The sequence below is a fragment of the Ammospiza caudacuta genome, chromosome 6 (assembly GCF_027887145.1).
Source record: "Ammospiza caudacuta isolate bAmmCau1 chromosome 6, bAmmCau1.pri, whole genome shotgun sequence".
Lineage (NCBI taxonomy): Eukaryota > Metazoa > Chordata > Aves > Passeriformes > Passerellidae > Ammospiza > Ammospiza caudacuta.
This window is the reverse complement of record NC_080598.1, coordinates 49365043-49377586: the sequence shown is the minus strand read 5'-3', so window position 1 is coordinate 49377586 and position 12544 is coordinate 49365043. Positions and strand designations below refer to the sequence as shown.

Here is a 12544-nt window from a genome sequence, read left to right as displayed (position 1 = left end):
TGCTTTTTACTAATGTACATAAGATGCATCTTTTTGTGTTGCTCTTTTGTCCCCTGCCTGTCCCCTGTTGTTCTTAGTAGGATCTCAGCACATTTCTGATGTCTTACTTGCACATCTTCTCAATGATTAGCATGTCACACGTGGAGTTTTACCCATTCAACTTGAGACACAGATCCTTAAATGTTTGAGCATCCTTGTGTTAAACACCAGGCTTCTGCTGTATCTTGGATGTCTTTGCTAACCTTCACTATCAAGTTATTTGTCACTGACATTCAAAGACCTAATTATAAACCTGTTTGGAATTTTTCATTCTTTATTGAAATAAAAATCCAGTAATGTGTGGATTAGGTTATGAGCAGCTGTTTTATAATATCCTCATTAGTTAGTGAGAACAGTCTTCAAGTAATGGAGTCATTTGCTGCTTCAGTAGCTATTTCATAAATTTATCAGCTATTAGCTCCAAGAATAACTAAGTCTTTCCACTTAAGAGTTTGATTTGTTCTTCATTTTGTGTCTGGGTAATTAGTCTACTAAAATGATACAATTGACTTTATTTTTAGCTATGTTAAAGATCTGCATCCACAGAAAACACTGTTGCTGGAACAAATGGCCTATTAGTCTGTCTTTGAAAGAACCTGTTTTACCAACTTCCTTTCCCCAAAGAATTTGACCCAAAGAGATTTCTGTTCTTATCTGTTGTATTTATTATACATCTCTGACAAACCTTGTTCTACTCTTAATTTCTTTTTTGAATATTGTTTTTTCTTCAGTACTTCTATTCTTAATGGAGTACTATTCCACCACGTGCCAGTAGTTTAAACTTCTGATTGTCAAACAGGCACAAACAGATAATGATGCTCTTAAAATATACAGCTTAATTTTTATCATCCTATCACTTGGTGGTTTCTATCTGTTCTTCATCATTTTAGTAGTGTATCAAAACTTCTTGTAAGGTTTAAAATTCTCTGTGTCTGTAATGTAGGCTGTGTTCCAGAAGACCTGTTTTCACAGATGCTTGAAGTTGACCTTTCAGAAAATCTTTTTTCAGATAACCTACCTCTTGGTTTCTAAAACTTTCCTGGTAATACTTGTCCCTGAGCTGTTATACCTCCAGCCATCTTTCAAAGGAACTTGATAAAATTAAGGTAATATGGGAGACCTCTTTGTCACATGCTGTTCCTTCTTTCTGCTGCCTCCTTCCTCGTCCCTTCCTTCCCCCATTTGTCAGGTATGCTTAGTTGGCAGGTTTTAAATTTATTATTAACATCATGTTTCAGTTTTCTGAGGTGTCTTAGTTCTTTTAAGATTTATAGTCCAAATATTAATTTGGTCCAGGGAAGCTGCTCTAGGTGGCTTTATAAATGCAACCTTTTCTACTCACTAGATTATTTTTTCTATAGTGTGGATTATCCTACACCAGTGTACTTTATTAGATACAATATCCTAGCCTTTCTTTATTAGAATTGTGAATATTTTTCCATCATATACTCAGTTTGTTGTTTGTATTTTGGAAACCCTCTCCTGTTGACTCCCGTAATGCACAAGAAACAGGAATGATGTTGCAACGTGCATCCAAAAACACAAAACTGATGTGTTGCTTTTATTCTTATACAAGTGTATTTGTCTTCTGCTGTTTTGACGTTGAATCCTACACAAGTAGTCCAGGTTCCAACATTTTTGTTGCACTGATTCCTGTTATGTTGTACTTGTGTTTTTAAGTAGTTTCTTAATAACCAAATCCCCTCCTTTTCTATTCCCTGCTCCATTTTTCCTTTTAAATTTTGCTTGTTGAATCTTAACATTTTGCTGACCCTGTGCCTTCCCTCTGCTACAAAATTTCTAAAATTCTTAAATGCCTGAATACTGTTAATGGAAATTCAGTCTATCGGTACACTGTACATAATACAGTATATATTATGGTTATTGACTCTAGAATGACTTGCAAATTCAGTGCTTCTGAATTGATTATGTTCCATAACTTTTGTAAAATGCTTTATGATCACAAATTTTAAGAAATTGAGCTTCTCTAGGCTCTTCAAACTGTCAAATGTACCATCTTACAGAGAAGAAGGAAAGGGGTTGTATGAGACATATTCCTGTGATTTTGGTTTCAGGTTTTGATGCCTAGTTCTTGCTGTTTGGATGAGGCTTGCATGTGCATGTGTTAAGGATAGAGTAGATGAGGGGAGTGTGGAGGAAGGAGGATGTTGTTTGTCATATTTCCTTCTCTTTTCAGTAAAATGACAGACAGACGTGGACATGATTTTCTTTCAGTGATACAGTCACTGTAAAATGAGTATCTAGAGAGGACATCCCTGCCAAATGAAATGCAACTTTAAATTATCCATATATTCCCTTTATACTCAAATCCAGTTTACTGATAGGAAGAAAGCTAAGCTAGTATGACTGCTCTACATTACAGAGTGATTATACTGCTCTACATTCTTACAAGACATCAAGGGAGACTTCTTACGACCTTATGTACCTGGCAGGTGCTCATTTTCTTGACTAACACAGCAAATTGCCTTTGGTTTCTTCCTCACTCCCACAATGCACACGTTGTACACTTAAGGTTGTGTGATTCACTTTTGGATTTTCATGCTGGGTAGTTTCTGCCAATGATGTTCAGTGCAATGCTGAAGATTTAACTACTATAACTTGATGTCATTTCTTATTCTTGAGAAAACTCTCTGCACTTCTCAGTTACTATTAGCAGCCTCCAAGTTTGTATTTGGGATAAGAAACTTCTGAGCTTTCACACATTCCCCCTTCTACACCCTTCTCAGTCTTCCCACGCAAACCATATGAGCAATCATATAAATTTTTCACTTAGTATGATTAAGGTTGCAGTAGAATAAAATGCCAAAGTACACCTGGGTTTTAAAATAGGCTAACAGTTTTATATGCATGCTCTCCTCCTATATATGCTCTGTGCTCTTTAATCTGCGATTTTGCTAAAAATTGCCTTTAAATTAGTATTTTTATAGTATTATCTGTTTCTAGGTGCTGTGCCTCCTATAAATGTGCCTACTAATGGACTAACTCCTTTATTGTCACATTGTATATATATTCTTTAAATAACTGGGAAAGCTATCTAGGTTAATCTTGGTGAAGAGCCTGCAACTTGATACATGCTGTGGAATCCTGTGGTACTGTTAATTTCAGTATTGTCTTATAACTTTTTTAAAATTAAAATAAAAATCCTGTCACCTATTGGTTCTGTCCAGTTGAAAAAGGCATCTTGTAAAAAGCACTGTTACTTTGATGGCATTAGATATTTATTGCAATTACTTCATTAAGCTTTAATTATTACTGTATTTGAAATTTAGTTTTCTCCAGTTTGGTGTAATGCTGTCTTTAAAATATTTTTTCTTGAATAGGAATCGCTTTTCACTTCTTTTTCCTTTTCACTAGATTGCTGTTTACAAAAGTCAAATTGGAATCCCTATGCAGAGGCCCAGATGAAGCACTCCTTACCTGTAAACACATGCTCCAGATTTGGAAATCCTGCTACAATCTAACTAACCCAAGGTAAGATGCTGGAGAGTGCTGGGCTGCTCACTACCTTGCTTAGTAGCTTTTCAGGGCAATATTAGGTGTCAGAAGTCTTACATTTACTTGTTTTGGTATTTCATATAAACAAACAAATTCTCTGGAAATCTAGAGACTGAGGTTCAAAGACACCAGTTGATGGTCATGTGAATCTACCCAGGGTTCTATGAGGTAAATGCCAAAGCTACTGAATTCTGCAATGATAAAGACTGGTTATACAGATTGGGTAACTGGTTATACAGATTGGGAATGAGTTACCCAATTCTCAGTGTACTGGCATGGTCTTGTTTTGTTTCCTGATCATGGTTGTAGTCTTTTATATTGGCTAGTGGAGAGATTGCTGTAGTAGGAATTAAGTTCAAGGGTTTTCACTGAATAATATGTAAGAAGATAAGACATTAATTAGAACCATGGAAGCATCAGTGGTCACATGGATAGAAATGATGTGCTTGCATCGTCAGCATGGCTGTTTTTTTCAAGGGAGGTCTTGCTTATGAACCGATTTAGCTTCTTTGAAGGCATTAACAAATATATAAACATAAGTTGTTATAGTCCTGTTTGGGCTTCCAAAATGTTTTTGTGAAAGTCCTTTGCCAAATCTATTTAGATTAGCTGTGAAACAAATGAGAAGGCCACTTAGCAGAAATCCATGCTGGTATTATTCAATATGTTTATCAACTACCTGGAGAAGGAGACAAGCAGAATTTCCTGCTCGCTAGTTTGAAGGGTTGACAGCCTCTAGAGAAGAGATGCTACAGCAGAAGAGCTTTGTACCAGGTGGCATCAGATACCTGTGTAGCAGTATGATGGACGTTCAGTTTTTGCTGCACTTTGAGTCCAGTCACATAAACACATGCATCTCTTTAAGAAGACTGAGAGAGTTGGCCTAATGTCAGAAGAGGGCAAACTGCTTCTCTGCTTTGGGAGCTAGTGAGCATTCAGAGCAGCAAATATTGGAGGGTGTGGCAGGAAAAGCCTGGGAGGGCACCTGAGTCAATCACAGCATATTGAGAGACCCTGACACTGCATTGTAGAGCAGGGAGCATCACTCAGGTTACAGAAAGCAAATGTCAGCAACCAGAAAGGTTTGAGCTGAATCTTTTCAATTCAAAGTGACTGAATGTGGAGTAGGGGCCAGGGAGAAAATTTCTCTTCTAACCTAGTGGGTGGTGCTTTATTTTAGTTAGCTGGTTGTGTGTGTGGGCAGGCAGGGTTAAGAGTTTAGTATCAGAATGCTGCACTTTGCAGAATAGCTACAGTTTCTGTGCAAGCCTAATTTCAGACTAGCTTTGCATGTACTCCAACACAACTTTTCACCTTCCATCTCTGCTGTTATATCCTTTACACATATCAGGGCTCTAATCATAACTTGTCATTACTGCCTTGTTGTTCTTGTTCTTGTGCTAAGAGCTACTGTGCCATGTTAAACACACTTTAAGTAATACCTCCTTCAGACATCAGCAGGGACTGTGAAAACTTACTCTTGGCTGTGTCAGCTTCAAACAGCAGTGCTTGATAACTCTCCTTGGCACCATTCTCCTTCAAGAAGATCTAAGTGGAAAAATTAGTGAGGATTACTTTTCATGTGATTTTTTTTTCATACTGATTTTTTTTATCTTGACATCTAAGTCTTTTCTTGAAGTTATGGTAGTGCATTAAAATCAAATTCAGAATGGAATGAACAGGAACTGTGGATAAGTGTCATGATAGAAGGAGCCAGATTTCCCAAATCACACATTCAGAGTTACATCAAGCAGTGAATGAGGATACCAAGTTGGAGTCTTCCTTTGGCTGGTCTGTGGGAAATGGAAGGACTGAGTACCTACAGATTGTATCACAGTGATCCAGATCCATCCAGCTCTTATCCAGGGGTAACAATTATCACTGAGACCTGAAATGTCACTGGGAAAATCTTTTCACCCAGCTGCACTCCTCTTGTACAGAAGAATGATGTTGTGAAAATGTTAATTTTTCAACCTTTGTTGTTTTAACACTGACTTCATTTTGTTGCAAAGCACCATTTGAAAATTATGTCTCCACTGGGAATAATGGAAGCCTTTTTAAAAAAAATTCTTTAAGCTAGTAATAAAAGGTCTTTTAATAATTTTAAACCTGTTTATAATGTTGTTCTTCAAAAATTTAAGTATCTTTTATGCTTACTTGAAATATCTTTTTCTATTATGATTTAGACTGAAGATTAATTTGGTGTGTCTTTTTCCCAATAAGATAAGAATTTACTTTATTGATAAGCTGTGGTTTATATTAAATATTTCTTCTGCAGTGAATCAGATTTAGTGGGAATATGAGTTTAGAGTCCCCAATAATATTTTAATAATAAAAATAAATCACAAATACCTAGACATACCTTAAAAAGGGCCAAATGCAATACTGTGAATTACCTTTATTCAGTCAATATGGAACTTTTGTCTTTAATTGAAATACAAACTTTTTTCTCATAAGATGGTTAATATGAATTTTAAAATTATTTTGTGGTGGAAGGCTTGGAAGATTTAAGGGTCTGCCTTTAGTCTACTGCTTAAAATGCATTAGAAAATAGTTGAATTTTTTTCCACTTCATGGTTTGCATTTGAAAAAGGAACAAACCACAGTGCCAGTGCTGTGCTTAGAAGATATTGACTGTAGGTCTGACTCTACTTATCAGCAACATTTGGCATGGGATTGCATGTGGATTGAGGAAGTGATTACCACTGAAAATTTACACCAAGTGATGTAACAACTATAGCTGATAATGTGTGGCCCAGAAAGTTCCCCTCTGTTTCCTTGGATTTCTACAATGATGTAATTTTGTAAGGAAATAATGCAATAATGTCATGCTAATGCAAAATTTTAAGTCTACTGTTTTAGTAACAGCTCTAAAAAGAGGGAGGGAATGATGTTTCACTGACTTTTGCAACTATTAAGAACTGTTGGGAGACTTCTTGCCATTAATTCAATCCAAATTCCGAAGGATGCTGTTGTAAAATTAAGGCAAATGGGGAGATGTTTTGAATTCCAGGCTTGCAGTTTAGATTGAAGTTTCTCAGGCTTTACTTTAAACTAGGAATTTCGTACAGTTCTTTCTCTTCAGAAGAATCAGACAAAAGATTGCACTCTGCTAAGTTGGGTTAGCAGTTCAACTGCTTTAAAGCTTAATTACTTTTAAGTTTGTGGGTGGTTTGTTTTTTTAAATGAGGTTTGAAAGAAAATATTTATTGATAATGAATAGTACTAGACTTAGCAATCCTAAAAATGAAATTACTGTATTAACCATAGAATGTTAAAGAAGGAATGCCCATATGTGCTTCCTTACACTTTACTGACAATGTGTCTCAATGTGTCCTCATCTGAAGGAGGAAAAACACTTAGTTCTTCAGTCCCAGTTCTTGTGCTGAATTTTTAATAGTAGTTCTAGGAGCAGTAAGTTTTCCAGGAGGCATATTTACAAGGAGCCTGAGGGGCACATACTGATTTACTGTTAAAGTAGAAGTGCAGTACATTTGCCCACAGGTGCACTCAGTAAAAATCACAGCTACTGCTTTGCTCCTGAGATGTTAGAAGGGTTCAAAATGGTTCTGCTATGCTGTTAGAGTCAAGTTGAACATTAGGCAGTTAATATGGATATGTGCATATATAAATAAAAAACAAACTGAAAACACAAAACTAAACCAGCCCTTTATAACATCTTTACCTAAAATTGGATGTCCTGGCTTTAGCCTTTCTATTCATTCCAGAGAAACTGTGGATTTTCAAACTTATATCTGCCTTCTCAGCTTTCTGTGAAACCTGTACCCCATATCATATTCAAGGCACAATGGATACTTTCGGTGCAGGTGTTAGTTATGAATTAAACTAAAAGCCACTATTCCCTTTTTGGTTGTATTAATTATGAAAACAGAATTGCTGAAGTAAATAAAGATTTAATTTTGCTCAGCTTAATTCTGTTTTAATGCAACTGGCTTAATGCTCTGTGAGTGGTTAGTGGTGCTTGGTACTAAATTTGGTCATAGCAGTAACTTTTATAGCAAGAATCTTTGTGGGAGTAGGGCAGCATGCAACTTGTATATCAGTATATAATTTTGTATTTTAATAGCTTACAATTTCTGTACTTCATTACAGTGATTCTGGACGTGGGAGCAGCTTGTTAGACAGAGCTATTGCTGACAGACGACAGCTCAATACAATTACATTCCCAGATTTCAGTGATCCTGATACAGGTAAGAAATGCATATGAACAATAAAATAGGTTAAGTGATCTGCCCATAGCTAGATTTTCCATCACTTATTTTTTTTTGATTTTGCAAAATGAAGTTATATTTTCATTATTGTCATATAAGTGAAAGTAGACATTGTGTGATATAAGATTTCTTTTTCTTGTTTTTAATTTATAAAGTACTTGCTGACGATGTTCTCTGTAAATTAAAATATCTATGTTATGGATCTTGCTGAGTTTAGTACTATTTCCTTATGCAAGGGCTAAAAATTAGTATGCTGAACTAGCCTACTTGCCAAAGTCTTGTGATTTTTGTTCGTTTGATATTTGCGCATTTTTGTTTAAAAGATAAATTTAAAAAAAATTCAAAGAACTTTGAATCTCAAAAGAACAAAAAACATTGTTTTTATTAATTAAAATCTCAAATATATGTTAAAATATAATTACATGGGTGGCTAGGCTTACTGTGGACTTACTTTGACATTATAAGCAAAATGTATTTGTCATAAATCAAACATACTGTGGTATTTTTGCATACATATAAAAAACTGGTGCACAGATATGCCACATAAAAACTAATATTGTTACATGTCAGTAAATACTGACAATATATAATTTGCCTGTATTAATATATTCAGTTATCCCAGTGCAAACGAATATTCCTTAGAAATTAGGCAATCAAAAAGTACACGAGCCATGCATTCTGAGGAGATTGCAGAAGGAATTATCATGATGCTGCTAATTTCAAAACTTTTGCCATATCTTACTTGTGTTCTAAATATTGAATTTTCTTTTTTCTGGGTTTTAAAACAACAAGAATGCTTTCTATGGGACCTTCCAGGGGGATATTTCTGCTCAATCACTATTTAACACAAACACCTTCTGGGAAAGTGTGCCCAGCTATGAATTTGAGTACACTTGACCCATAAATTAAGAGACATTGAAATATGTACTGTATGTCTAATATCACAATAGTGCAGTAGAGAAAAATCCAATTTAGTTATTTAACTTCTGAAAATTAAAATTTGATTGAATGTTCAATTTGAATATAAGGTAGTGTTCTTTGCTTGCTATAGTGCAAGCAGTTTTGATTGCAAAGATAAGGTCACTTGATTTCAAGACCAGCAATATGATATGGAGTAATGAACATGGAATCCTCTGTCTTCTTGTATTTGTATAATTAAAAGGGGTAAGATAACATTGTATATGCTGTGGCGATCATTCTATATTCTAGTCTAGCTGACTGTTTCATTTTTAAGAGCATAACTATGTTTTATGGGTTTCATATGTATAGATAGACATAACTATAGATAAAGTTTTATGCCTTCAAAAAAGTGCTTGTTGGAGACGGGTGTTGTGAAAGGTTTTTTGTGGTTAGTGATGGTTTTTGTTTGTTTCTTTTCCAGTGAGGACATATAGCTCTTGATTTATACCTTCAGGGTGTCCCATTGTATGCCTGCCATACTTGAGAGCACAGTAAATTGGTGCACTTAAAAGATTGCATAGTCCTCAATGCTTTTAAGTAAAGATGAACCCTCATTCAAAACAGTGAGCTTTTCAAGAAGTTCGCCCCAAATGCAAATCCTGCAGCCAATATCCTGATCCAAATAGGATCTCTGTATACATTCTGATTTTTCTAGCAGGTCCAAATTGATTTTTTTCTGAATCTCAGCTTTATTGTTAGAACTTTATTGTCAAGGAGAACAAGATGGAAAATTAAAAATATGGGATCTATTTTTGATTATTTATATTATAAAAGGTAATTGTGGAGGATCAGTGGGTAGATGTCCCTTATGTTTTAGGGTGTTTTTTAAGGGGAGTTAGAGTTGATTTTGGTTGTTGGTGGGGCTTGTTAATTGTTAATTTTAGCCAAAGAAACTTTGTTGCACTACCAGTCCTCAATTTCTGGCAAGGACTAGAACTTTGTTATCTACTGAATCTATGTAATTATATATATATAAAAGCTTTACATCCTGTATTTGTCCAGAATTCTTCATCAGAATATTGTATAAATCTTTTGCAGAAGTTAAAATATTATGGTACTACAAGAATAAAAACAGTCAAGCTAGTCATAGTGTTTGAGAAGGCTTAAGCAGACTGTCAATAAAATAATATTCACAACAGATAAATGATAGAAACAATAGATGGTCAAGATATTAGACCTTTGTAGGGCTGAAAGGGCTCACCTGCAAAATCTGTGCATCCACAGTGTTTAGAAATGCAGAAGGAATTTGGCAAACAAGTAAACAAATGTTAAAATGCAAAAAAGTTCTGGCTTCGAATCCGCTCAGGATGGAAATATTTGATCCCCTCCTCATGTAATGCTACTTTGTGAATACATTTGTATGTCTGGATACATGTAAACATTTGGAAATTTTCCCCTTCATAACTTTGCTTGCCATCTATGATGATGATGATCTCCTTTGCCTGTCTAGTCTGAATTCATTCATATCAAGAAATGAGAGCTAAAATTAAAATTTGAACTTCATGTAAAATCCTTAAAAAAAAAAATCCAGGTGCAATGGGGGTAAGTTCTTCTTCGTTTTAAATTTATCAATGAAACAGAAGCTGGCCTTTAAAAAAAAAGAATTGAAAACTTGCTTTATATGGAGCACTTACCAATCCTGTAATGATTAAGTGATTCAAGTTTAAAGTTGTGTAGCCTTTAAAGTATCAAAAGAATGTATTGTGGATTTCTTACAGTGCTAATGTCCTGATCAATAACTATGTCAAATTTGCTTTAAGCTTGTCTGTATCAGTTGGCTTGCCGTGAGTGGCATGCAGTTATATTTGTATCTATCAATGAAGGAAATCAATGTAGAGGGGGGGGAGGGGGGGAAGGAGCTTTGATGAATCAATCAATCTCACAGGGACACAGACACATTTCATATTCAAAGACAGACAAAAATATGTAAATCTCTGCAGACTGATTGGCTATTTGCTTAAAACAAATTGCCAGCAATCTTTTTAAAATCTTTGTGTTCAGTTTGGTTGCAGTCCACCTACTTTATCATAGGAAGAAACAATATTATGTGAGTTTTAGATTTTGGCCTTTTTTTCCCCATAAATATATTTTTTTAAATTTATGCGTTGGAACATAAGGAAAAAATTATTTTATTTGCTTTCTAAAAGGAATTTAGTATGAAAGGAGAGCACATATAAGTAAAGGTTCATTTTTGTTGTTGTTGCTTTCAGAAGTGATGTTTATTTTATGTAGGAGCCATTTTGATCTTACCCAGCAGTGAAACAAATGCTTTGCGGTTTTGGCATCCACGAGTCCGTTAAACCCTGTTGGATCTTTTTTCTTTCCTGTCCCACTCCACACCCCCTTACCATTCTCTTTGTTTCGCTTTTTAGCCTCTGATACTTCCTCATCTTCTCTCTCAAGAACAGAGTCTCCTCTCCAACTGTTTGTATCTTCTCATCTTCCTCATCCTCATCCTAAACCAGACACCTTTGTCTGGCCCCATGCAGCCTCTCCATACTGTGACCAAGTTCCTGAGCCCTGTGCACCTCCTCACTGTAAATTGGCTTTCTATTCCTGATGAGCATGTTTGTGCTGTATTATTCTGATAATCTTCACAGCTGATAAACCATGGTTGAATAGATTATGTTTCAACAGTGTCAGGGAAATCTGGCCTTTCAGCTGCTTTTCATTAAATACTGTATGGGTTTTAAGAGTTTCATCAGAGAAAACTGTTTTATTCGTGCCAAAAGATGTAAAGCTACAGACATATTCATGTTCTCATGAATGTTACAGAGAATTATAGGTGTTCAGTGAAAGAGATTATTGGTCAAAGCTGCTTTGTAGCATTTACAGATGTAAATTATTTCCAGTGCTGACATGTTTTGCCTAAAAAGACAGTCCATGCTACAGAATCTCCTATTATCTGGACAGTTTTTAATAACTTAATTTCAGAAAGCCTTGAACTAATTACAACCAAAACATTCCCTGAAAATTCACATGAAGGGAATCATCACCTAAATATCTGAATGTATCATGATGCAGGTAGGGCATATTGGAATGATTTGGAGGAGGCATTAGAGCAGTGAAAATCAGCATTCTGCTGTTTCAAGTCAAGAGCCTTTCTGTTAAAGACTTTCTGTTAAAGAACCTTTAAACCAGCTGTAAGATCAGTCTCCATGGTGTTTAAATACAAAGTGTGCACTAATGCTGCCAGACTAGTTCAGGTGACAGGGTAAAATCAACATCGTTTTTCAGCCATTACCTTTTAACTCCATTTAATTTCTCTTAAATTGTCCTTCACTCATACCTTTATAAATAGCACTTTTTTGTCACTGAATTTACTATAATCTGATCTTAAATTAATTTTGACACCTAGTCTTGAGACCGGTTTCATGTCAAATATATTAATTCCAAGCAAATTGTGGCAAATAAATCTTTGCATATTAGCAAAATTCACTTGTTAAATAGCTGACATGAGACCAGGGTTTTGAAAACAGTAGCTCATATGTAAGCCTGTAACTGGAGGTGCCAGGAAATCTGTGTCCTACAGAAGTTTGAGTCTGACTTCTTTGAAGCATTTGAATAACTGATTGGCTGCTATTACACATTTGGATGTCATTGATTTAAACTTCTTCAGACCTATACTATAAACAGTACATCCCAGTTAACATTAAACTGCTTGTTCTTGTTCTTTGCAAAGCTCTAAGTTAGTAAGAACCTACTCAAGAATGAAGGCAGACTGAAAGAATGAAGAAGCCAAAGCACAGATTCCATTATGTGAAGCCTAAGTTTTCCATTTCCAAGCCTCTGTATCC

The 12544-nt window shown here is 35.3% G+C and overlaps 1 protein-coding gene across 2 annotated transcripts in view; it reads left to right on the top strand.

The window, feature by feature from the left end:
* The window catches only part of TTC7B (tetratricopeptide repeat domain 7B), a 117336-nt gene that overhangs the window by 69724 nt on the left and 35068 nt on the right, over positions 1–12544 (top strand). For both annotated transcript variants that reach the window (XM_058806325.1, XM_058806326.1), the window contains 2 exons: positions 3415–3531; positions 7669–7766. In XM_058806325.1, the coding sequence (XP_058662308.1) occupies positions 3415–3531; positions 7669–7766 (215 nt within the window). The remainder of the gene's footprint in view (positions 1–3414; positions 3532–7668; positions 7767–12544) is intronic.